This window comes from Pleurodeles waltl, chromosome 5 (genome assembly GCF_031143425.1).
Source record: "Pleurodeles waltl isolate 20211129_DDA chromosome 5, aPleWal1.hap1.20221129, whole genome shotgun sequence".
Taxonomy (NCBI): Eukaryota; Metazoa; Chordata; class Amphibia; order Caudata; family Salamandridae; genus Pleurodeles; species Pleurodeles waltl.
In genome coordinates this window covers 1867175601-1867203140 of record NC_090444.1, presented here as the reverse complement: position 1 = coordinate 1867203140, position 27540 = coordinate 1867175601, and the positions used below count along the sequence as shown (strand labels likewise).

At 45.2% G+C, this 27540-nt stretch overlaps 1 protein-coding gene across 2 annotated transcripts in view; it reads right to left on the bottom strand.

Annotated features, from left to right (window-relative positions):
* The window catches only part of LOC138296904 (cullin-9-like), a 360394-nt gene that overhangs the window by 162966 nt on the left and 169888 nt on the right, over window positions 1-27540 (bottom strand). For both annotated transcript variants that reach the window (XM_069236417.1, XM_069236416.1), the window contains exons 14-16: window positions 26542-26779; window positions 10673-10778; window positions 6530-6757 (exon numbers count right to left, since the gene is read on the bottom strand). In XM_069236417.1, the coding sequence (XP_069092518.1) occupies window positions 6530-6757; window positions 10673-10778; window positions 26542-26779 (572 nt within the window). The remainder of the gene's footprint in view (window positions 1-6529; window positions 6758-10672; window positions 10779-26541; window positions 26780-27540) is intronic.

The following is a 27540-nucleotide window of genomic DNA, read 5'->3' as shown; positions in this document are numbered from 1 at the left end:
TCCTCCCAATGGCCAAAAAATGACTAGACATGATATGGAAGGTCATCTAACTACTGCTGCACGCACTCCGGTTGGAAGGCATGAACAAAAGTTTAATTTTGTAAGAAATTATCTAGAGACAAATCTGACAATCCCCTGAAAAGCTACACAAAATCATGATACTAACGATGGGTGGAACATAAGCTTTCTCCATTTATAAAAGTACAATATTCAACATGTGTAACAAATGGCACTATGCTGTGGCCTTGCATGCAGTCGACAAAGGGAACAGGATGTCAAACACGCAGGAGTAAATTTGAATGTTATTCCAATTGCTCCTTGTTTAAGGGGAATTTGCCCTGTAGCCGCGCAATACCTTGCATGTTACTCCCCACATCCTGGGCTAAGCATGTACCGTTTATTTCAAAGGTAAATTACAACTCGACAAGGAGGTAAAACAAGCCGTGTAGCTTCTGCTCTGCAGGAAAGGGAGGGCCCCCAAGAGCAGCCTTTTATCAGCAGCAGCCACAATGAAGCGAGGGAGCAGAGCTCTGGGGATGGTAACCACATCTTCCACAGTACTTACCTTCAGTATGCCGAAGTCCTACAGCCTAGTACGGTAAGCTGAGCTCGTGGAGGTTCCTCTCCACTCCTGCAAGCTTAAACCTTGCCAAAACCTCCCAAAAATAGAAGATTCTTCCCCCCTTTGATTGTGTGGAGCTGCTCAGTCGTACATGTCACTGGCTGCTACCCACTCCCTGAACCATCCCATCGTATGTTTAAAACACCCGCCAGGTACAAGCTGCTTGACGAAACTGCGGCTCTCCACTTCCAAGGTGGCATTAAAAAAGGGATGCATTGAATTTCTTAGCAAATGTTTTTATAACTAAATGGAAGAGAAACATACACAGATGAGCTATATACTTTATACAAGAGGTAGCATCAATGGACTAGAAGGGAATTTAAGTTATGCGTACCAGGTCAGCTCTATAACTTGTTGACGTGGAAAATAAGCGTTTTCTATGAGCATCAGTACAATGGAGTGTTTTGGAAAAGAGGCACACTCGGTCAAAATGTAGACTCGGCACAAGACTTCCTAGTCTTTGTTTTGAAGAAGCTGTAGAACCTCCTGGAACATTTCCATGCACAAACAGCTTTTGCCTTTTTTAGGTTTTTGTTGAGATTTCTAAGATCTAATGCTAGCCTCCACTTCACAAATGTTTTCCTTATTGGGAAAAGTTAGGAATAAATATTGAAATTCCTTTTTGATTTTGGGCCCAGTTCTATTGTCCCTTTTATCACAAGATGGTGATTTCCTCTTGTAAAAAACTGAGATTTTGGTGGGGCGTCTTGCATAGTGGTGTTGTTGGAGGGTTTTGGACAGTCTCTGGGGTGGGCTGTATTTTATAAGGTCCAAAACCCAGCTGTCTGACGTAATGCTTACCCACTGGCTGCAACGCAAAGAGGTCTTTCCATCAACAGGAGCATACCGATGTTTCATCAATGTGGCAAATCGGTCAATGCTTTCTCGATCCCTTGCTGTTTCAAGATTGGTTTACAGCCTTTCTACGAGGGGCTAGTTTGTGGTAAGAGGTAGATTGTGGAGTCCTACATTTCTTGTTGGTATGGTTGGTGGTATTGTACGTGTGAGGTAGTTTATTGCTAAAACCTTTCAGGCTGGTAGCCTCCTCTAGATAAGTATGGGTCTCTTCCACATACTCCTTGAAAGGACTGTGGGTGTCTGCTGGATGACACAGATCTCTTGCTGTCTCAGTGTCTGACGTAATGGACAAGAGGCCCTCACACAACACCCAAACAAGGCTTCCACATCATACAGCATGTTTAAGATCTTGCTTTTTTTTTTTTTTTTTTTTTTACATTTGGTCTAACATAAGTATCTCACAACCGACCTTGTCTCCGCAACACAGCTGCTCCAGCCAGTTGTCTGAAACCAGTGAAAGTGACGTCCATAGCAGCATCAATTAGTGCTGAACTCTGCCTCTGTGCTTCTTGCAGAAAAGAGTTAGCCCCGGCCCCCATGTCCTCTGGCAAATATTCTAAATAGGGTCCCATGTTCGACCACATCTAGTGGTCGTATCTACCGAGTATTGCTAAAGTGTTGAAGGCTTTTATGGAGGTGGCTGAGGTGGCAGAAAAACGTTTACAATGTTCTCAAGATTCCCGCCTTCTCGGTCCAGCAGTGCTGCACAAGGATGTACAAAGTTAGATTTCTAGAACCTTTGAGCAGCTTGCGCAACACCTGAGTCTGCCAGAGTGGGACCAATAAGGCACACAAGAGTTTTATCTTGCGCTGTATTGTTGTCTAGGTGTGCTATAACTGATAGGACTGTGGCAGCAGTTTTCAAGATTTTTAATACCTCTGTCCAGAAGTGGCTAATGATTATTATTGACTGACAGTTTTTCCTGCAGGCTCTTTAAAAACAAAGAAAACAATGAATTTCTTTGATGCTGTCCCTAAGAGGTTTTGAAATCCATCAATTTCTGGAGAGGGCTGCACCACAGGGTCTGATGTCACCCGGGGCACAAAGCGGTTCATTCTTGGCTGAACAGTGAGGCTTATTCACTAGTTCTTCCTCTTCTAACTGGATCTGAACTTCGTGGTGAAATAGACTGAGGTGCCAGAGGTGAATGATGTGACAAACAAGTAATTTACCGTTGGTAACACCTTTTCTGTTAGATACTCTATTTAACGGCAGATTCCTCACCTTGCACACAGTTTCTGCTGGCCCTGGCTATTCAGGCAGTAGAGTTTCATGAATGTCTGGAGGGATGTCCTTGTAACAGCCTGAGCAGAATCCAAGGCTGGCCACACTGCACAGTGCGTTGGTAGTGTCCTTTGCTTTGGTGAAGAGAGCACGTGAGCTTTTGGGTATTGTTTCTTGGTTGGCCCATAGCAGCTGAAGATTCTTAATACAATTCATCAGGAGATGGTTCTTTCTTGCACTGGTTTCTCCTTTTTTTGCTGCAAAGACAACAAACGTTGGTCGTCCCACTGATGGTTTCTGGTCCGAACAATGTAAAAACTGAAAGCAAACTTAGGATCAAGACAATGGAGCCATTCCTCCTCCTTGTATGAGTGAGGTGGGGCATAGAAACCCAGAAAGGTGACTGATTATCCTACGTGGAAGGGTGTCACTACCTTCTGGAAGAATGCTGCTATTGTCTGTTAAAAAAAGGATGAGTGTGGCTACTGGATGGTTAAGGCCAGGAGTTCACTCACTTGCCAAACAGAAGTTAATGAAAAGATAAATACATTCTTTGTGGTAAACACATCAAAGGGTGCATACATTAGGTATTTGAGAACCAAAATAGTGTCCCACTGCGGCATTACAGAGGATAGTGGCAGGAACAAGTGGACCAGCCCCTTCAAGAATCGCATCACAACAGGTGATATGAATAAAATGGCTGATCTGGCAGATACAAACAAGCCGCTGGGCCAAAAGATAACCCTCAACTGTTGCAAAAAGCGAAGCCTTGCTGGCCAAGAAAAGACAAAATGGTAGAATGTCTTGTAGCTCCTGTAAAAGCTGAATGTCGCGGGAAGAACACCAGACAACAGGTTTCTCCTGGTGTCCAGCATCTCCAGGTCTGTAGGAAGTATGACTAGCTGCCAGAATTCCATCAATCAATTTGGGAGGGAGACTGTTCTCCAGGAGTAGAAGTTGAAATCAAGGCAGATGCTCATGGTCAGTCTCAGCTCATAAAGCAGTTGAGGCATTGGTAATGGCCCAAGAAAATTGGGGCACATCTGGATCAGGGACCCGGAGTTGGTTCCAAAGTTGAGGAATGACACTGTGGCCTAGATGTACCCCCGGCGTTGCATGTCTCTGAACAGTGGGAGTGGTGGGATGAAGGAGAGTCATGTTTGGGCTTCTGATGTGAGCTTCTCAGACTTACCCGAGCCTTGTGACTTTGATCACAATCAATAGGGAGATTGGTTTCGAGAATGCGTTAGTGTCCTCTACCAGGTCTTCTTCGACTTCCTATAGAGTTCCGCAATGGCAAGTTTAGCTACACAGTCATGGGTAGCCTTACGGTTTATCTTTGCACTGCTGCTAAACGATGCTGAGTGATGCTTGGAGCAAAGACACCAGAGATCGACATCATAAGTGTCATTTACAGACATCTGACAATGACAGTCCCTGCATGGTTTAAAATCTGTGGTTTTAGGAGCAGACATCCCTTGCACACTGACAAAAACTTTAAAGAAAAAGAATTCTGTCAAACTAACAGGATAGATGGAGCTCCAGATCTGTGTCAGAATGCACAGGAAGAAACTGATGTTGGCACGCCAAGAGTGTACCGATATAGTGGCCCCAAAGTCACATCTGGTGCAGGATGGATAAAAACGGAGCTGCATGACACCACCTAACTACACACAAGAGAAATTGCTAAGAAATTATCTCTAGATCCAGTCTGGTTCCTGGGGGGATTAACAAGGAGAGGAATCTCACCTTGCTTAGGACATCTGAGGACGTCCCCATCGGAAGATGGAGTTCCTGGACTGCGCCTGGGTGTAGACTACACTGGCACGGTAGTTGGTCCCGTTTGTGGTCTGGTGCCTGCTGGTGCTGTGGGATTCAAAATTAGTTTTTTTACAACTGGAAGATCAGGCGTAGACCATTGACTAGGACCAAAGCCACATGCATCATCTCTGCAGGTGGTGTTTGCACTGTGTGCTCAAAAGTATCCAATCCACATTGACATCCATCATCATCATGAACATCATGATCATCCTCCGGATGTTGGATAAAAGGCTGGTAAGGGCGTTTAGTGTCCTGATTGTCTATCCGGCTCTTATCTGTTGCAAATACAGATTCTGCTTATACTTCTTCTTCCTCTGGGTCTTGCAGGACTTGATGCCGGTCCAAAGGGTCCTTCTTAGTACGAGTCTTCTGTGTCAAAAACACGGCGCAGTAGATAAGACAAACCTTTATGTCCAAGCATTGATGTCATTGGAGTATCGGATCCTTCTCGGAGTTCAGGGTTATCCTAGAGGTCTATGGTGCTGACTGGATATCCGTTGTAATTGACAGCGTTGTCGTAGCCAGTGCTGAAGTTGGCATTGCCTTGGAGAATGTCACTGAAGGCACAGTGTCTGAAGTTCGCGTCAATGGTGTTGTCGTCGACCTCATGAACGGTGTAGCTGTTCACTGTGTTCTCTTCAACAGTGTCATAATTGGTGGAGTTGTTTTCGTTGGTGTTGTCGACATTCTTTGTAGACAAGTGTTGAAGGTGATACAGATGATGGCTTTGTCAACGGAAGAGGGGACCAGTCTTTCTTTGATGGCTTAAAGATCAATGTTTTTTTCTTGGGAGTTGATGGCTTATAAGAGCTCTTCTGATGTTTTCCTGACTGTTTTTCCAGTCACAATCTCACTCTGAGGACAGGCTCTCTTCTTTTGCACATTTCCAAAATGTTATTTTTAAAGATGGTTCTTTGGAGACTGAGGATTTAGTTTCTGTTATCTCTGAAGGATGTTAAAAGCATGAATGGACCCTTTTAAAAAAAAAAAAAAAACTTTTCCAAATGAGCTAGTGTAGATTTCACCTTCTTCCTTACAAGGCTGGATATCCTCAGCTTTTGATTTTTAGAGTCGCAATAACAATCTTGCAACTAAATCTTCCTGAGTTTTTGTAGAAAATGTTCTGTAAATTTCAGTCTTTTGCCTTATGAGCTAAATGAGCGCAAATATACGCATTCCTTGTGGGGGTCCTCAGACTGGAGCTTCTTTTGTCCACAAGTTTCGCATGGTACCTTTCAAGGAAGATTTAGACAAGGTCTGATGTATTATGCTTAGAAAGCTGATGAGGTAAAGCTAAATACCTCAGAAATAGGGAGAGACTGAGCAGAGCTCAAGAGAACTCCCTTCACAGACTATACGCTGTAGAAATCTAAACTACGGTGGCCTAAGTGGGAAGAGGTGAATACTGTGCTTTGCTCCGATTGGCTGAGTTTTGATCTTTCATAATGATGTAAATCGACCACTATTGTTACTATGTCAAAGTTCTGTGTAAGTTTAACACTGTACTGCTCACTCTATCTCCAGTGGGACTCCCAGTTCAATAACAGATGATTCAAGCATGTGAATCTATCAAAGATCCGATACTGGAGACCCACATTATCCAATCAGGTAGATGCAACCCCACGGCCATCTTCGTGAACAAACTACACACTCACTACGATGGTGGCCTAATGTCACCATTAAGAGATTTACACAGTAATAAAATAATTATAAAGAAGGAAATACAAACAAAAACTAACTTCTTGCCCAACATTTCTTATGCGCACAAGCTGGGTTTCAAGCGTGTGGTTCTTGAAGCTCTTGTGCAGCTGCGTAACTGGCGTGGTTCAATGTCTACATCAGTCCAACCGGGGCACAACAGGAGATGGCTGATTCCTGATACAGTGCGGTAGACAATCAACCACTCACCTCATCATGAGCTACGCTGAAGCACAGCACCCCTAGGCTCCGGTTACACCTGGTTTCCGCTCACTCACCCGAGCGTAAGCGCCCCGCGCTCTCACCTGGATGCAGCCGGCCAGGATGCTGGTGGTCATCTTCTTGTAGAGGCTCGCATACTTCTCACAGTCGGTCACCACATCTTTCAGCTCCGTCACCAGCAGCAAATTGGAGCTGTGTTTGTCTAAGGCTTTAGTCAGGGCCTCTCTGGTGCCAAGCCGGCACATCACCACTGCGCAGTCTTTGTTTGTTGTGGCCAACCGGTGCAAAAAACGGATGAATTCTTGAACAACCTGCAGACATGATAAATGCATTACTTAAGTGTGCTTTTACACTCTTAGTAGACTAATTACCTAGTATCAACAAAATAAACCATATTTTGGACAGATGATGTCAGAAACCCTTAAAGAGTGCTGGAAACATACAGAGATGTAACACCTGTGAACCTAGTTCAGGATCATGGGCGACTTCATTAAAATCATTACATTACAAGATTCCTTGGTGGGGGTGGTTTGGATGCACCACAGTAACCAATACATTTTAGGAGTAAATCTCCAGTACCTCAAGAGATCGTCACAGTCTGGGACATTATTAAAGAACAGTTCCCCTCAGAACATACAGTACAGACTTGGAATACCACAAGTCAATAACGTTTATAAAATAAAAAAAAGTACACAGGACCCGTGCATAAAGGATAACGTTACTTACCCTGTTGCATGCAGTAGAGTAGATTCACATGCTTTGCACAATCCTGCATCTAGTGCTGGGCCCTGCCATTTGCAATTTGCTTTTTCTATGCTATGACTTCTCAGGATAGTAACCAGACGTCTAATATCTATGAGTAATAATTGTTAGATAACAACCAATGACTGCCATGGACGGACTGGGAACATGTGAATCCACAGCCTTACATGCTACTAACAGCTACCCACATGGTAAGTGACAACATTCATTCGTAGCATGTGCACCTGTAGAGACACATGCTAAAGCAGTACTGCCATAAAGTAGTGATTAGTCAGTAGATGACGTAGGTGTTTGGAACAAGATCTTTTAAACTCTTTACACAACTTTATCCAATCAATGGGTTAGTATATCCACACACTAGCCCTTTATAGAAGTATGTGGGTTGACCAGTAGCTGCTTTCCAGGTGTCAGCCATGAGAATATTTCCTGGGATAGCCATTGCGGCCCCTTTCTTACACCTGGTATGTGCTGTGCAGGGGGCAGGGAGGGTTTGTTTAGCTTCAAGGTATCGGTCTGAATACATTTAACAATCCACCTGGCTATGCTGGCTTTTTTACATTCGGTGGCCTGAACGAGGTTTTGCAAAAGCGACAAATGACTTATCAGTTTTACTGAAAGGTTTTATCCTGTCAATATAGCAAGGATCTTTTTAAATCAAGGGTGTGGAGAGCCATTTCTGCCACTGAGTGTAGATGAGGGCAAAAAAAACTGCTAGCTCAACTGCTTGACTGAGCTAGAAAGGAGAAACCACCTGAGGGAGGAGCTTAGGATTTGGTCTGAGGACAATCCTGCTTGCATGAAAGGTTCTAGTAAGGTGAGGGCTCGTAGATTACTTACACACCTTCATAAGGTGACAGCTATGAGGAAAGCTACCCTTCAGGAGAGGACCTGCAAAGGCCCGGAATGTAACGGCTCAATTGGGGGGGTGGGGGGGGGGGGGGGGGGGGGGTTCCTTGATTTTTGCAAAAACTACACTGATGTTCCAGAGAGGGGCATGTGAACTCTAGGTGGGAAAACCCTTGGCACCCTTCAATAAAGGCTTAATAACCGGAATTTTAAAGAGTGAAGAATGTTGTCTTTTTGGCATTTATGTAGGCAAATGGAGGTGTATGCTAAACCTGATTTTTCTAGGTGAAGCAAAGAGTATACAATGTCCTGGACATCTGTTTCAACGTCGAGACCCCACCGAAGCTCCCCTTTCTCTAAGGCCCCATTGAGTAGGAGCGCCTGAACCTTTTTGTGTAGTAGATGAAGGTGTTGCAAGTTAGTGTGTGCGAACGGTTTGAGATGTTTGGTGGGTTTGAGCTAGAACCCATTTGTCTGCGGTGATGTGATGGTTCAACTACTAGCTTTTTGCTAGTACGCGACTCCAGCAACTCCGAACGACTTCAGCGCCGCTGCAGCCTGCTCCTGCTCCACGGAACTCACTTCATGCAACGACCGCGGCCTGCAACACAAGTCCGATGTTGCTACAACTCCGCTGACATCACTCAGGGTCAGTGCAACACTGCAAAGTCAACACTTCACATCCTGACGGACCAGCACTAGCGATCCCGCTGGATCACAAGAAATCGACACATCGCAGACGACGACGCATCAGTTCCCCCAGCATCCAGACCGAACTGACACCTCACCTGCAACTGCTTTGCAGCGCGGAACCGACGCCTCTTTCCTCAGAAGTTATAAGGGACTGATGCCCCACCGACTCCAGCAACGCCTCTTTCTGACACCGTGCGACATCCTTGTTCTTCGTGTTCAAAAGGTACTGTACCTGGGGCTAGCCAGGCTACCGGAGGGGAGCACAGGATAATTTGGACTGTGTTGTGACTTACCCTGACTAGGATTGTGGTCCCTGTTTGGACAACGGTGCATACCTCTGCCAACTAGAGACCCCATTTCTAACAATGATGCTAGAGGAGCTCTCCATTCTCATCCCACTGAGCTCTGTAACAGCTTGTGAGGAGGCTTACAGAACCAGTAAAGCACCAGTGTATGGCAGACCGAACGGGTACCCTTTTGCCTGCTGCATCAATGCACTCACTCTGTTTATCAGGTGGACATCACCTATCCCTTGCAAGGAGGCCCACTTTGTAGGCCCTGTGCATCAGCAGAGAGTTAGGGGGTACATGGCCACTATTGTATATGGGATCAGATGGAAAGAACATGTATTCTTCTACTCTGGGTGTAACCTCCCTGGCCTTGACTGGCTCAGCAAAGATGTCAGGGGCTGTTTTCAGTATCCTCATGAGCATAGGGTACTATGCTCATGAGCAGACGTGTACATCTACCGTATGACAGGCAGGTGCACTATACATTGCCCCGTGATAGGTGTTAGTATCATCTGGGGAGGCCTTTATAGTTACATGGTACATGATTTAAATCACTATTCATGGGTTGGTCAGAATCGTAACCCTCCCTTGGGTCATGCCGAGGTTGAGAATGGGACGAACCCTCATAACCACCTGGAGGGTTTAGCACAGTGAAGGCACTTGCGTACCCTGAGGGTATTCTCAGATCCAACACAGCATTCCATCGTATTACTTGAAGCTACGAAGAGTCAACCATCTGCACAACAAGCAGAAGAACAAGGACTTTTCATGCCTCCCCCCTCTGAGGAGGCCGAACACCAGCAATATAGTTTTTAAGGAGAAAGAGAAAGACTTGCTTGTTCTCAACACCAGAGTGGCCTCAGCGTATTCCAGATGAGGTGGCGATGTATGGTGCAACAGGCAATTGGTGTCCTATTCATTTTAAAAGCATGAAGTGTTACCTATTTGCCCATGAAGATAAAACAGGATTTCAGCATAGCAGCAAACATTCTCATGGACTGGCAAGGAAGCGGAGAATGACATGTGTACCCTTGTAAGGCATCAAAAGCACACAGGTCAGTGGATTCACCTTTCACTACTGCAGGTCCTCAGGGACAGCGAGGCGGCATCCAGACCACACAGGGTGCTAAGCCATCTTTTGCTACTGCATATGTGCGTATACAGCAAGGCATTTCTGGGGCCCCCTGGAGGCAAAGGCATAATGGGATGGTGGCTTCCTGTTCCAATACTCCATGTCCTCACTAACACAGGCGTTTGTCCTTTCCAAGACATCGGAAGCGCACAGGAAATTAGTTCCACTTCCATCACTGTTGTGCTCATTAACGGTGTAGGAGAAGTGCTCTGTGGCATCGAGAGCAAACACACTGCGGCTCCATCTTGCATGTTCTCTTTGATCGTGAGGGAGTTTTGAGTTATTCTGCTGTAACAAGAGCACATAGGACAATATGTCCATCTTCCCGTGTGTCCTTGATGCTTTCAAACTATTTGTTAATCATTTTGTCCTTAAATCGTGAGTCCTTTCTTTACCTTCCTCTACAACAGACTAATCACCTCAGCTTTGAATGCGTTCCCCTTATCTGCCAACCCAAGGGACGTCCCTCCAAACCCACCATGCTCTTCGTTCTCTCGCCTTACCTCCCGATCATTATTGTGAGCTGCCATTGAAGACAAGCACGGCTCAATGCTCTCATGCCACGGCAACACATCCTCTTGGTAGTTATCCAGAAACCTGTTCAAAATCCTGCAAAGAAAGCAGAAGAATGAGGGTCAGAGAGAAATAAACCAATCTGTGCTCAACCTGAAGGATACCACAAGGATGTAGTGTAATCTCCTAGACCCAACACAACATGAACAGGTGGCATCACAGAAACAAACCTACGGGTAAAGACAATGATTGTCTAAACAACTTGCGTTCAAATGTAGCATCCTACGTTCTACCAGCATGCAAAGGATTCCTCAAACGTTTCCTCCCATCATCTCCTTCTTCCACAATGTGAGCCTTGCAAAATGCCTTTCAGCTCAAACAGCACTGAAAGCTCAACCCAGGCTGCACCTAGGTGATGATCCGCAAGCAACATGCTCCTGTATCTCTTCTACTGCCACCACGATTGTACCCGAGATCATCCCCAGAAGCACCTGTTTACCGAGGCAAGAGTTCAAATGAATTGTGTCACCCACCATTTATCTTCTGTACTGCAGGATCTTAGCACAACATGTGCAAAGCACTCAGCACCTCACAGCAATTCCTGCTCAATTTCAATTTTTATTTGCATTTGCCCAGATCAGGGCCTTTGCAAACAAATGTTAAGAAAATAACTGGAAAGGGAATGTACAAGTATGAAAAAGAGCCGGATAAGTAGAATCACAATAAAATCAAACATTTCTAATGAGTAAGTACGTGGAGCTGTTTAAAGTGATAGGCTGCAGGGAAGCTAAAAAGGGCCTCAAGTCCCCAAGGAGGGGAGATGTTTATTGACAATTCTCTTTGGACATTTTCAGGATGACTATGAAATTTAGCCAGAGAGGCGACAGCCCACGTGCTCTGGGGTAGACTACAGGGAGTTTACGAAGGCTTACACTTTCTTGGTAGGGCAGGTGAGTGACTTATACTTACTATGAGAGCACGACAACGCTTTTTTAGGGTATGTAAAACTATAACTGCTGAATTTCTATGGTTTTGTGCGTGTAAAATCTGAACCTAACTATAACCTTTGGTTTTGTAGTTTTTAGTGAATAAATAAATAAATATATATTTATGTGTGTATATATGTATATATATATATATATATATATATGGAAAATGTCACTTACCCAGTGTACATCTGTTCGTGGCATGAGACGCTGCAGATTCACATGCTGTGCATTATCCTGCCATCTAGTGTTGGGCTCGGAGTGTTACAAGTTGTTTTTCTTCGAAGAAGTCTTTTCGAGTCACGAGTCCGAGGGACTCCTCCCTTTCGGCTCCATTGCGCATGGGCGTCGACTCCATCTTAGATTGTTTCCCCGCAGAGGGTGAGGTAGGAGTTGTGTATATAGTAAAGGTGCCCATGCAATGGAGTAAGTATGTATGTACATAATGTGTATGAAACTAGTAAGTATTTACAAAATTTACAAATTTACAGGTTTTAATCAACTTAAACGGCTACAGGCTCCCGGGGAGGTGGGAGGGCGCATGTGAATCTGCAGTGTCTCATGCCACGAACAGATGTACACTGGGTAAGTGACATTTTCCGTTCGATGGCATGTGTAGCTGCAGATACACATGCTGTGCATAGACTAGTTAGCAGTTTTCTCCCCAAAAGCGGTGGCTTAGCCTGTAGGAGTTGAAGTTGTCTGAAATAATGTTCGTAATACAGCCTGTCCTACTGTGGCTTGTTGTGTTGTTAACACATCCACACAGTAATGTTTTGTGAATGTATGAGGCGTAGACCATGTGGCTGCCTTACAGATTTCTGTCATAGGTATATTCCCTGGAAAAGCCATTGTGGCGCCTTTTTTCCTAGTGGAGTGCGCCTTTGGTGTAATAGGTAGATCTCTTTTTGCTTTGATATAGCAGGTTTGAATACATTTCACTATCCATCTGCCAATGCCTTGTTTGGATATTGGATTTCCTGCATGAGGTTTTTGGAAGGCTACAAACAATTGTTTTGTTTTGCGAAACTGTTTTGTTCTATCAATGTAATACATTAGTGCTCTTTTAATGTCTAACGTATGTAGGGCTCTTTCGGCTACTGAGTCTGGTTGTGGAAAAAAAGACTGGGAGTTCCACTGTTTGGTTTAGGTGGAACGGTGATATAACTTTTGGTAAGAATTTTGGATTTGTACCGAGAACTACTTGATGTTTATGTATTTGTACAAAGGGTTCTTGTATAGTAAATGCTTGTATTTCACTTACTCTTCTAAGAGATGTGATAGCTATTAGGAAGGCTACTTTCCAGGTTAAGTATTGCATCTCACAGGAGTACATGGGTTCAAATGGTAGACCCATGAGTTGTGTTAATACAATATTGAGGTTCCACGAGGGGACTCGTGGCGTTCTCGGGGGTATGATGCTTTTCAAACCCTCCATAAATGCTTTGATGACTGGGATTCTAAAAAGTGATGTTGAATGTGTAATCTGCAGATAGGCAGATATTGCTGTGAGATGTATTTTAACAGAAGAAAATGCTAGTTTAGATTTTTGTAAGTGTAATAAGTAGCTTACAATGTTTTTTGCGGAAGCATGTAGTGGTTGAATGTGATCATTATGGCAGTAATAAACAAATCTTTTCCATTGTTTTGCGTAACAATGTCTTGTAGTAGGTTTTCTAGCTTGTTTAATGACCTCCATACATTCTTGTGTAAGGTCTAAATGGCCAAATTCTAGGACTTCAGGAGCCAGATTGCTAGATTGAGCAATGCTGGGCTCGGGTGTCTGATCTGTTGTTTGTGTTGAGTTAACAGATCTGGTCTGTTTGGTAGTTTGATATGAGGTACTACTGACAGGTCTAGTAGTGTTGTGTACTATGGTTGGCGAGCCCAGGTTGGTGCTATTAGTATTAGTTTGAGTTTGTTTTGACTCAATTTGTTTACCAGATAAGGAAGGAGTGGGAGAGAGGGAAAAGCGTAAGCAAATATCCCTGACCAACTCATCCACAACGCATTGCCCTTGGACTGAGGGTGTGGATACCTGGACGCAAAGTTTTGGCATTTTGCGTTTTCTTTTGTTGCGAATAGGTCTATTTCTGGTGTTCCCCAGCGTAGAAAGTAAGTTTGTAGTATCTGGGCATGTATTTCCCATTCGTGTGTTTGTTGGTGATCTCGACTGAGATTGTCGGCCAACTGGTTTTGAATCCCTGGGATGTACTGCGCTATTAGGCGAATGTGATTGTGAATCGCCCAATGCCAAATCTTTTGTGCTAAGAGACACAGTTGTGATGGGTGTGTCCCTCCTTGTTTGTTTAGGTAATACATTGTTGTCATGTCTGTTTTGACAAGAATGTGTTTGTGGGCTATTAGTGGTTGAAATGCTTTCAATGCTAGAAACACCGCTAACAGCTCTAAATGATTTATATGCAGTTGTTTTTGGTGAACGTCCCATTATCCCTATATACTGTGCTGGTTGAAGTGTGCTCCCCACCCTATCATGGAAGCATCTGTTGTGATCACGTATTGAGGCACTGGGTCTTGGAATGGCCGCCCTTGGTTTAAATTTAAAGGATTCCACCACTGAAGCGAGAAGTGTGTCTGGCGGTCTATCAACACTAGATCTTGAAGTTGACCCTGTGCTTGTTGCTAGGCACCGTTGTAAGGGCCGCATGTGAAGTCTTGCGTTTGGGACAATGGCTATGCATGAAGACATCATGCCTAGAAGTTTCATTACAAACCTCACTTGATAGTGTTGGTTTGGGTGCATGTTTAGTATAACATTTTGGAAGGCTTGTACCCTTTGTGGACTTGGAGTGGCAATCCCTTTTTGTGTGTTGATTGTTGCTCCTAAATATTGTTTTATTTGACACAGTTGTAGATGTGATTTTTGGTAGTTTATAGAGAACCCTAGTTTGTGAAGGGTTTCTATGACGTATTTGGTGTGTAGAAGACACTGTTGCTGAGTGCTGGTTTTTATTAACCAATCATCTAAGTAAGGGAATACGTGCATGTGCTGTCTCCTGATATGAACAGCTACTACCGCAAGGCATTTTGTGAATACTCTTGGTGCTGTTGTTATCCCGAACGGTAACACTTTGAATTGGTAATGCACGCCTTGGATTACAAACCTCAAGTATTTCCTGTGTGAAGGATGTATGGGTATGTGGAAGTAAGCATCCTTGAGATCTAATGTTGACATGTAGTCCTGTTGTTTGAGCAAGGGAATCACGTCTTGAAGTGTCACCATGTGAAAATGATCTGATTTGATGTAAAGATTTAGTGTTCTGAGGTCTAATATGGGTCTCAGTGTTTTGTCCTTTTTTGGAATTAGGAAATACAGGGAGTAAGCACCTGTTCCTTTTTGATGGTTGGGTACCAGCTCTATTGCTTCTTTTTGTAACAACGCTTGGACTTCTAGTTGTAACAGATCTAAGTGTTGTTTGGACATGTTGTGTGCTCTTGGAGGCACATTTGGTGGCAAATGTAGGAATTCTATGCAATAACCATGTTGGATAATGGCTAGGACCCACACGTCTGTAGTTATGTGTTCCCAATTTTTGTAATAATCTGTGAGTCTCCCCCCCACTGGTGTTGTGTGGTGGGGGTTTGTGACGTTGGAGTCACTGTTTAGTTTGTGGGGTTTTTGGGCTTTGGAATTTCCCTCTTGTTTTAGGGAACTGTCCACCTCTATATTGTCCCCGAAAACCTCCTCTTTGATATTGGCCCTGGTATGTGGGTCTGGCTTGTGAGGTGGAAGGCTCTGTGGTCTGGGCCCGAAACCCCCCTCTAAAGTGCGGCTTCCTAAAAGTGCCTCTGCTCTGTGGGGAGTAGAGCGCACCCATGGCTTTGGCCGTATCAGTGTCTTTCTTCAGTTTGTCTATTGCTGTGTCCACCTCCGGCCCAAACAACTGTTGTCTGTTGAAAGGCATATTCAGCACAGCCTGCTGAATTTTTGGCTTAAATCCAGAGGTTCGTAGCCACGCGAGTCTCCGAATGGTTACCGCCATGTTTACTGTTCTGGCCGCCGTGTCTGCTGAGTCCATAGCCGACCTTATTTGGTTGTTGGAGATAGTTTGGCCCTCCTCGACAACCTGTTGAGCACGTTTCTGGAACTCTTTGGGAAGGTGCTGAATGAAATGTTGCATTTCGTCCAAATGTGCCCTGTCGTATCTTGCCAGTAGAGCTTGCGAATTGGCAATTCGCGATTGATTGGCTGCCTGTGCTGCCACCCTTTTGCCTGCTGCATCGAATTTCCGACTTTCCTGGTCGGGTGGTGGTGCGTCTCCAGAAGTTTGTGAGTTTGTCCTTTTCCGGGATGCTCCGACTACCACCGAATCAGGAGTTAACTGTTGTGTAATGTACACAGGGTCCGTAGGGGGAGGTTTATATTTCTTCTCAACCCTAGGTGTGATGGCTCTGCTCTTGACTGGGTCTTTAAACACCTGTTTGGCGTGTTTTAACATGCCTGGTAGCATTGGCAAACTTTGGTATTGGCTGTGCGTAGATGACAGGGTATTGAACAAGAAGTCATCTTCTATGGGCTCTGCATGCAATGCTACGATATGAAAAATAGCTGCACTGGAAACCACCTGCATGTAAGCAGTACTGTCCTCAGGTGGTGATGGCCTTACCGGGTAGCAATGCTGACTATTATCTGAGACCGGTGCGTCATACAGATCCCATGCATCCGGGTAATCTTGGCTCATCCCTGTGTGCGTTGGTGACTGCATCATTGGGGGTGTTGCTACTGGGGACAGATGTGGCAAGTGTGGTGGCGATGGCTGTGGAGAACACTGTGGTGGTGTTTTTTCTTTAGCCACTTTAGCTTTTGGCTGCATTTCCGCCTCATGGAATGCGAGCTTCCGCTTCATCTTAATTGGAGGAAGAGTTCTGATTTTCCCGTGTCCTTTTGAATATGGAGCCTCCTCTGGGTATGGTCTGGCTCTCCCATGCCCAGTTCTTGTTCAAACCTGTGGGCTTGTAATTGTGAGGAAAGGCCCTGTTCTTCTGTATAGGAGCTGTGTTTCGGCTCCGAGGCTGCGTGTTTCGGCACCGAACCTTTTCGGCAGTCTTTCTCGGCTCCGAAGAAACCTTTTTGGTTTTCGGGGTGCTGACCTCTTGGTGCAGAGTCTGGTCGGAGCCGGTATCTCGGTGCAGAGTCTGTTCGGAGCCGGTATCTCGACCAGAGTCGGATGTCTTCGGCTGCTGGGAGGCCTTTTTCGGTGCCGATGTTTGGTCACCGTGCTTTCGGGTAAAGCCATGGCCTGTTGGCGGTGGCGTCCCCTGGGCCTTCATGATTTTCGAGTGAGTTTTTGCTGGGGCTGGTTTACTCACAGTTTGTTGCCTCGTCGGCTGCTCACTCTCGGGCTCGTCCGAGTCCGAATCTGGAATGGAGAATGTCTCCTCTTCTTTGACGTCGGGATGTCCAGCCGGTGTCGACGCCATTTGAAGTCTTCGAGCTCTACGATCCCGCAGTGTCTTCTTGGATCGAAATGCCCGACAGGCCTCGCACGTATCCTCTTTTTGTTCGGGGTACAAACACAGATTACAGACCAAGTGTTGGTCTGTATAAGGATACTTAGCGTGGCATTTGGGGTAGAAGCGGAATGAGGTCCGTTCCATGAGCCTACAAGATGCATGCGGTCGGGCCGACCAGGCCCCGCCGAGGAGTGGAAGCCCCGAAGGGCTGCCGGAGCTCTTCTTTTCTTCGGTGTCGATGTGCTAGCACTAACCCGGTACCGAGCGCAAACAATACCGTTGAATTTTCCGATTAATAATGAAAATGTCACTTACCCAGTGTACATCTGTTCGTGGCATTAGTCGCTGCAGATTCACATGCTGTGCATAGTCCGCCGTCTGGTGTTGGGTCGGAGTGTTACAAGTTGTTTTTCTTCGAAGAAGTCTTTTCGAGTCACAAGACCGAGGGACTCCTCCTCCTTTGTTTCCATTGCGCATGGGCGTCGACTCCATCTTCGATTGTTTTCCCCGCAGAGGGTGAGGTAGGAGTTGTGTATGTTAGTAATAGTGCCCATGCAATGGAATGAATAAGTATGTACAAAATAAAGTTTAAGTAATATATTTACAAATGTACAAATGTTGAAGATTACTTCCAAACGGCTACAGGCTCCCGGGGAGGCGGGTGGGCGCATGTGAATCTGCAGCGACTAATGCCACGAACAGATGTACACTGGGTAAGTGACATTTTCAGTTCGGTGGCATGTGTAGCTGCAGATACACATGCTGTGCATAGACTAGTAAGCAGTTATCTCCCCAAAAGCGGTGGTTCAGCCTGTAGGAGTGGAAGTAGTTTGAAATAAAGTTCTTAGTACGGCTTGACCTACTGTGGCTTGTTGTGCGGATAGCACGTCTACACAGTAGTGCTTAGTAAATGTGTGAGGCGTAGACCATGTGGCTGCCTTACATATTTCGTTCATTAGAATATTTCCTAGGAAGGCCATAGTAGCACCTTTCTTCCTGGTTGAGTGTGCCTTTGGTCTAATGGGCAGCTCTCTCTTTGCTTTAAGGTAGCAGGTTTGGATACACTTAACTATCCATCTGGCTATACCCTGTTTTGAAATTGGGTTTCCTGTATGAGGTTTTTGAAATGCAATAAACAGTTGTTTTGTTTTCCTAATTAGTTTTGTTCTGTCAATGTAGTACATTAGTGCTCTTCTGATGTCTAATGTATGTAGTGCCCTTTCAGCTACTGAGTCTGGCTGTGGAAAGAACACTGGTAGTTCTACTGTTTGATTTAAGTGGAACGGTGAAATAACTTTTGGTAAAAATTTAGGATTGGTTCTTAGAACTACCTTATTTTTGTGTATTTGAATAAAAGGTTCCTGTATAGTAAACGCTTGAATTTCGCTTACTCTTCTTAGAGATGTAATGGCAATGAGAAATGCAACCTTCCACGTTAAGAATTGCATTTCGCAAGAATGCATGGGTTCGAAAGGTGGACCCATGAGTCTTGTTAAGACGATGTTGAGGTTCCATGAAGGAACAGGTGGTGTTCTTGGTGGTATAATTCTTTTTAGGCCTTCCATAAACGCTTTAATGACAGGTATCCTAAATAGTGAAGTTGAATGGGTAATCTGCAGGTATGCAGAAATTGCCGCAAGGTGTATCTTTATGGAAGAGAAGGCCAGATTTGATTTCTGCAAATGTAGTAAGTATCCTACTACATCCTTTGGAGATGCATGTAATGGTTGAACTTGATTACTATGGCAGTAGCAAACAAACCTTTTCCATTTACTTGCATAGCAGTGTCTAGTGGATGGCCTTCTAGCCTGTTTTATGACCTCCATACATTCTTGGGTGAGGTTTAAATGTCCGAATTCTAGGATTTCAGGAGCCAGATTGCTAGATTCAGCGATGCTGGGTTTGGATGCCTGATCTGTTGTTTGTGTTGTGTTAGCAGATCTGGCCTGTTGGGTAGCTTGACATGGGGTACTACTGACAGGTCTAATAGTGTTGTGTACTAGTGTTGTGTACCAGGGTTGTCTTGCCCATGTTGGTGCTATTAGTATGAGTTTGAGTTTGTTTTGACTCAATTTGTTTACTAGATATGGAAGGAGAGGGAGAGGGGGAAAAGCGTATGCAAATATCCCTGACCAATTCATCCATAGAGCATTGCCTTGAGACTGCCTGTGTGGGTACCTGGATGCAAAGTTTTGGCATTTTGCGTTCTCCTTTGTTGCAAATAGGTCTATTTGAGGTGTTCCCCAAATGTGGAAGTAAGTGTTTAGAATGTGGGGGTGAATCTCCCATTCGTGGACTTGTTGGTGATCTCGAGAGAGGTTGTCTGCTAGTTGATTCTGGATCCCTGGATCCCTGGAATAAACTGTGCTATTAGGCGAATGTGGTTGTGAATCGCCCATTGCCATATCTTTTGTGCCAGGAGGCACAGCTGTGTCGAGTGTGTTCCCCCCTGTTTGTTTAGATAATACATTGTTGTCATGTTGTCTGTTTTGACAAGAATGTATTTGTGGGTTATGATGGGTTGAAATGCTTTCAACGCTAGGAATACTGCTAACAATTCGAGGTGATTTATATGCAACTTCGTTTGATGTACGTCCCATTGTCCTTGTATGCTGTGTTGATCGAGGTGTGCTCCCCACCCTGTCATGGAAGCATCTCTTGTTATCACGTATTGTGGCACTGGGTCTTGGAAAGGCCGCCCTTTGTTTAAATTTATACTGTTCCACCATAGAAGCGAGAGGTATGTTTGGCGGTCTATCAACACAAGATCTAGAAGGTGACCCTGTGCGTGTGACCATTGTGATGCTAGGCACTGTTGTAAGGGCCTCATGTGCAATCTTGCGTTTGGGACAATGGCTATGCATGAAGACATCATGCCTAGGAGTTTTAATACCATCTTTGCATGTATTTTTTGTGTCGGATACATGGCTTGTATAACCTTGTAAAAATTTTGAACCCTTTGTGGACTTGGAGTGGCTATCCCCTTTGTTGTGTTGATTGTCGCTCCTAAGTATTGCTGTGTTTTGCACGGCAGAATGTGTGATTTTGCATAGTTGATGGAGAAACCGAGTTTGTAGAGGGTTTGTATGACATACTCTGTGTGGTGTGAACACTTTGTTAGGGAGTTGGTTTTGATTAGCCAATCGTCTAGGTAGGGGAACACGTGTATTTGCTGCCTTCTGATATGTGCAGCTACTACTGCTAGGCATTTTGTAAATACTCTTGGTGCGGTTGTTATACCGAACGGCAACACTTTGAATTGGTAATGTATTCCCTTGAATACGAACCTTAGGTATTTCCTGTGCGAGGGATGTATTGGTATGTGGAAATACGCGTCCTTTAGATCTAAGGTTGTCATATAGTCTTGTTGTTTTAGCAGTGGTAACACGTCTTGTAGCGTGACCATGTGAAAGTGTTCCGATTTGATGTAGATGTTTAGTGTTCTGAGATCTAAGATTGGTCTCCGTGTTTTGTCTTTTTTTGGTATTAGAAAGTACAGTGAGTAAACTCCTGTGTTCCTTTGTGTACGTGGTACAAGTTCTATTGCGTCCTTCTGCAGTAATGCCTGAACTTCTAATTCCAGAAGGTCTAAATGCTGTTTTGACATGTTTTGTGTTTTTGGTGGGACATTTGGAGGGATTTGGAGAAATTCTATGCAATAACCATGTTGGATAATTGCTAAGACCCAAGTGTCTGTTGTTATTTCCTCCCAAGCTTTGTAAAATTGGCTTAGTCTTCCCCCCACTGGTGTTGTGTGAAGGGGTTGAGTGACTTGTGAGTCACTGTTTGGTTGTAGGGGTTTTGGGACCTTGAAATTTTCCCCGGTTTCTAGGGAATTGTCCCCCTCTGTACTGGCCCCGAAAGCCTCCCCTTTGGTACTGTCCCTGGTAGGTAGACGGTGTTGATTGTGAGGTGCTGGCTTGTGTGGCTTGACCCCGAAACCCCCCTCTGAAGGGTGTTCTGCGAAATGTGCCAAAAGTGCCTCTGCCCTGCGGGGAATAGAGTGCGCCCATGGCCTTGGCTGTGTCAGTGTCCTTTTTCAATTTCTCAATTGCCGTGTCCACATCGGGTCCAAACAATTGTTGTTCGTTGAACGGCATATTGAGCACTGCTTGTTGTATCTCGGGTTTAAACCCGGATGTGCGCAACCATGAGTGCCGTCTTATGGTTACCGCGGTATTTATTATTCTTGCAGCTGTATCCGCTGCATCCATAGAGGAGCGTATTTGGTTATTAGAGATATTTTGTCCCTCCTCAACTACTTGTTTTGCCCGTTTCTGTAATTCTTTGGGTAGATGCTCGATGAGATGCTGCATCTCATCCCAATGGGCTCTGTCATATCGCGCTAGGAGCGCCTGAGAGTTTGCGATGCGCCACTGGTTTGCAGCTTGTACTGCGACCCTTTTTCCAGCTGCGTCGAACTTGCGGCTCTCTTTGTCCGGAGGTGGGGCGTCGCCTGATGTGTGCGAGTTGGCTCTCTTGCGAGCTGCCCCTACTACAACTGAATCTGGTGGCAGTTGTGATGTGATAAAAGCAGGGTCTGTGGGCGGTGCTTTATATTTTTTCTCCACCCGTGGAGTTATCGCTCTGCTTTTGACAGGATCTTTAAAGATCTGTTTTGCGTGCCTTAGCATTCCCGGGAGCATAGGCAGGCTTTGATAGGTGCTATGGGTGGAGGAGAGGGTGTTGAAAAGGAAGTCATCCTCGACAGGTTCTGAGTGTAACGACACGTTATGGAACTCTGCTGCCCTAGCTACCACCTGTGCATACGCTGTGCTGTCCTCAGGTGGTGAGGGCTTGGTAGGGTACGACTCAGGACTATTGTCTGATACTGGGGCGTCATATAGGTCCCAAGCGTCCTGGTCATCTTGGCTCATGGTGGTATGAGCTGGTGAATGTGACGGAGTTTGTGCCGGTGATGTATGAGTTACAGGTGGAGGAGAGGGTGGTGGAGTTACTTTCTTCACCACTTTTGCTTGTGGTGTTTGTTCTTGTGTTTGGAACTCGAGTCTCCTTTTCCTCCTGATTGGGGGAAGAGTGCTGATCTTCCCTGTCCCACTCTGTATGAAGATCCGCTTCTGGGTGTGGTCTACGTCAGTGGATTGTAACTCTTCTTCAAATCTGTGTTTGCGCATTTGAGAGGACAGTGATTGTTCCTCTGAATACGAGCTGGCAGTCGGTTCGGTTGCAGGGCGTTTTGGTACCGAAACTGTGTCTTTGCTTGTTTTCGGCTCCGAGGCGAATTTTCTCTTTTTTGTAGTCGAGCTTTCTCGGCGTCGATCATCCTCAGTGCCGCTGTCTCTGCGTCGAGCAGCTTCGGTTCCGCTGTCTCGGCGTCGACCCTTTTCGGCAGCACTTTCTCGGTCCGAGATTGCTGCGTGCCTGTGTCTCGACCCGAGTCGGACGATCTCGGCACCAGTTCTCCCTTTTTCGGTGCCGATGGACGGTCACCTATTTTATGGGTTGAGCCATGGCCTGTTGGCAGTGGCGTCCCCTGGGCCTTGTCTGTTTTCCCGTGTGGTGCTTGTTTCGACGTCTTACTCACGGTTTCTTCGACGTCGAACTCCTCCGAGTCCGATTCATGGATGGAGAAGGCTTCCTCTTCTTCTCCTTGTTCCTCGAACCCTCGTTGTCCTGTCGGCGTGGACGCCATTTGCAACCTTCTGGCTCTTCGGTCACGGAGCGTCTTTCGGGACCGGAACGCACGACAGGCCTCACACGTTTCTTCCTTGTGCTCGGGCGACAGGCACAAGTTACAGACCAAATGTTGGTCTGTATATGGATATTTGCTGTGGCATTTAGGACAGAATCGGAACGGGGTCAGTTCCATCAGTCTCGATGTTGCACGCGGTCGGGCCGACCAGGCCCCGACGGGGGGTCGAAGTTACCCCGAAGGGCTACCGGAGCTCTTCACGATTCGGTGTCGATTCTATCTAACCCGATACCGAACGAAACAATACCGACGTAGTTTTCCGAAGTTTTGACTATCTTTCCGTCCCGAAACCCGGAGCGAAAAGGAACACGTTCGAACCCGATGGTGGAAAAAAAACAATCGAAGATGGAGTCGACGCCCATGCGCAATGGAAACAAAGGAGGAGGAGTCCCTCGGTCTTGTGACTCGAAAAGACTTCTTCGAAGAAAAACAACTTGTAACACTCCGACCCAACACCAGACGGCGGACTATGCACAGCATGTGTATCTGCAGCTACACATGCCACCGAACCTATATTTTCCGAACCGAAACACGGAGCGAAGAGGAACATGTCCGAACCCGATGGCGGGAAAAAAACCAATCTAAAATGGAGTCGACGCCCATGCACAATGGAGGCGAAAGGGAGGAGTCACTCGGTCTCGTGACTCGAAAAGACTTCTTCGAAGAAAAACAACTTGTAACACTCCGAGTCCAACACTAGATGGCAGGATAATGCACAGCATGTGTATCTGCAGCTACACATGCCATCGAACACATGTTTACATAATAAAGTACCACAACGGCTACAGGTTTCCTGGGAGGAGGGAGGGCGCATGTGAATCTGCAGCACTACATGCCATGAACAGATGTACACTGGGTAAGTGACATTTTCCATTTGATGGCATGTGTAGCTGCAGATACACATGCTGTGCATAGACTGAAAAGCAGTCCCCTCCTAAAGTAAGCTAGCCTGTAGGAATTGGAGCAGTTTGAAGTAGTGTTTTAAGCACTGCTTGACCAACACTCGCTTGTTGTCGAGATAACACATCCACACAGTAGTGTTTAGTGAATGTGTGTGGTGTGGACCGTGTGGCTGCTTTGTATCAGCCATTGGTATATTGCCTGAGAATGCCACTGAAGCTCCTTTCTTTCTAGTAGAATGTGCTTTAGGAGTTACAGATAGTTGGCTTTTAGCTTTAAGATAGCAAGCTTCAATACACTTTACTATCCATCTGGCTAATCCTTGTTTTGAAATAGGATTTCCTTTATGAGGCTGTTGAAAAGCCACAAAAAGTTGTTTTGATTTTCTAAAATCTTTCGTTCTGTCTATATAATACACAAGAGCTCTTTTGGGATCAAGAGTGTGGAGAGCTCTTTCAGCAACTGAACCTGGCTGTGGAAAAAAGACTGGCAATTCCACTGACTGACCGATGTGAAATGGTGAAACCACTTTCGGTAGAAATTTGATTTGTTCTAAGTACTATTTTGTGTTTGTGAATTTGGACGAAAGGTTCTTCTAAAGTGAATTTCTCTTACTCTGCTTAAGGAAGTAATTGCTACCAGGAAAGCAACTTTCCATGAGAGAAATTGAAGAGTGCAAGAATGCATGGGTTCAAATGGTGGACCCATACGTCTTGTGAGCACAATATTGAGATTCCAGGCAGGAGCACGTGGAACTCTAGGTGGAATATCTCTTAAGGCCTTTCATAAAAGCTTTTATGACAGGTATTCTAAACGGAGAGGTATGCTGTTTGTTTTGGAGGTAGGCTGATATTGCTGTTAAATTAATTTTAATAGATGAATACGCTAATAAACAGTATCCTGTACTGATACTTTAAGTGGGTCAATGTTTTTGGGTTGACAGTAACCTACAATTTCCATTTAGCTGCATAGCACTGTCTAGTTGTAGGTTTGCATGCTTCTTTTAGAATGTCCATACATTCTAATGGGAGCTGTAAATATCCAAATTCTATGACTTCAGGAGCCAGATCGCCAGGCTGAGCACACTGGGATTGGGATGCCTGATTTGACCTCTGTTCTGAGTTAACAGGTTAAGCTTGTGATGTGATACTACTGACAGATCCAACAGTGTTGTGTGCCAGTGTTGAAGTGCCCACGTGGGATCTATGAGTATCAATAAGAGGGAGGTGTGACGGATCTTGTTCACCAGAAACGGAATTAGTGGGAGAGGGAGAAAAGCGTAAGCAAATATCCCTGACCAGTTGATCCATAGAGCATTGTCCTTGGATTGAGGGTGTGGGTACCTGGATGCAAAGTTTTGGCATTTTGCATTTTCACTTCTTGCGAAAAGGTCTACGTTTAGTGTTCCCCACATTTGAAAGTAATACTGCATTACTTGTGGGTGAATCTGCCATTCATGTATTTGTTGCTGCTTCGAAGGTCTACTAGCTGGTTGTGTATCCGTGGGATGTATTCCGCTAGCAGGTTAACGTGATTGCGAATTGCCCATTTCCATATTGTTTGTGCTAGAAGGGACAATTGGAATGAGTGTGTCCCACCCTGTTTTTTTAGATAATACATTTTTGTCATGTTGTCTGTCCTCATTAAGACTATTTTGTGTATGATCTGTGGTTGGAATGCTTTGATGGCTAAAAACACTGCCAGTAATTCCAAGTGTTTATGTGGTACGTTTGCTGCATTGAGTCCCATTCCCCTTGTACTGTCAGATTATTGAGATGTCATTGAGGCATCTGTTGTGATTGTGGTCTGGTGCACAGGGTCCTGAAATGGGCTCCCTTTTGATAAGTTGTTGTGATCCCACTGTTGCAGAGATTTGTACGTTTGGCAGTCTGACAACACTAGATCCTGTAGTTGACCCTGTGCCTGAGACCATTGTCGCGAGAGACACTGTTGCCGTGGTCTCAAGTTTAGACGTGCATCTGGCACTTTCGCTATGCATGATGCCATCATTCCCAATAGTTTCATGACAAACCTTACTTTGTAAGTTTGACTGACCTGCAATTGGGATACGAGTGTGTGAAACGCTTGGATTCGTTGTGGATTTGGGTAAGCTAATGCCGAGTATTCATTTCTGGTAATTGATTGTGAACCCTGATGTGTGTAGGGTATCTATTGTGTATTGAGTGTGTTGTTGGCAGTTTGGAATGGTGCTGGATTTTATTAACCAGTCGTCTATATAAGGGAAGACATGTACGTGCTGCTTTCTGAGGTATACTGCGACTGCAGCTAGACATTTTGTGAACACTCTTGGTGCTATTGTTACCCCAAAGGGTAGTACCTTGAATTGATAGTGCTTGCCTGAGATTACGAACCTTAGATGATTGCTGTGAGCTGGGTGTATCGGAATGTGGAATATTCAGGTAACAGGGAGACCCGTAAGCCACCCCCCTCAGTCCCTTAAGGGCCCATACTGGATCTTCCGCAGAGAATGTGGACCTGGCAGCGGGGCCATGGAAGGTGCAACACGGGTCCTCTTGTTAGAGTGCACAAAGCCGATAGCAGGCGCTGAGAATCCTTGAAAGAAAAAACAAAATAGCCTTATGCCCAACCAAAGGTGGTGCACAGCGGGGGTTGTTATCCACCCGTAACAGATTGGGTAAGTTTGGTGGATAGCTACACAGGCATGAAACAATACTCCAGCGGAGATCCAGGACCACATACAGCCACCACCAACTCCTCATCTCATTTATCGGGCACAGTAGAAGCATCCTATGTGCAAAGGTACCTGAGGATTCCAAGCTGGATGGCCTTCTCCATTCGAAGCTGCTCGAGGTTTCTCAGCAGCATCAGGAACCAGTTGCGGTCTTTGAGGAGCTCAGGTATCTCATGCTCCACAGAAGCAGAGTCATCACAGATCAGGCGCTCCAGGGCAAGAATGATCTCCTTTGGCAGGCTAATCTCCTTCAAACTGACAGATAACTTCTTCAGATCTTTACCCTTAAGGAAAAAAGGTGAGCTGGAATCTGCAAGACACAAGCAAGCCGCTATACACATGAACATGGCATCACACTACACAAGCACACTGGAGGCGGGAAGACAAAGCAAAGCAACGTGGCTGGAATTCAAGTGCTCCAGCGCCAGTATGCATCAATTCAAATGCTTGTGAAACATGTCATATTTACAGGCTGAAAACATTTGGTACATTATTATTCCACCAGCACATACAGTATTTGCTTTATTAGCCTGTTAATCTTTCAGATAATGGGTGAAATGACAACTCTCACACTTCCGCCTGTACGGTTCACGTGCAAGTAGAGCATGAACTATCACATTTGCAAGAGCCTCAGACCTGGGAGGAGAAGGATGCAGCACAAGTAAATCTATGAAACGTTAACGCAGGATAACTTCTCTAGTAAGTACCCAATTGGCACAACACTGTTTAAAACTATATATGATCTTGACACAGAAAGCTGTCTGCAAAGGGTCAATGTATCTCTAGTCAACATTAGATCTACAAGAAAGCATCAAGCAATGTTGTCTGCATGCTCACAGCCTTTAGGATTGGCATCAAGTGGCAGTGGATGGAGGTATATCGTATTTACATAGTATTGTTGTGAATCCTAGTTTGTTTGAATGGGATACAAGAGTTAGCTTAGCCGTTGGCTTGCAGACTCGTGCCCCCGTCACCTAGTGACTTTTACCCTACTTAGCCTAAATTAATTCTTTTAAGATGGCTGCCTTGTTTTGAGTTAGGCCCATGTTTTGATTTTCCTTATCAGTGCCA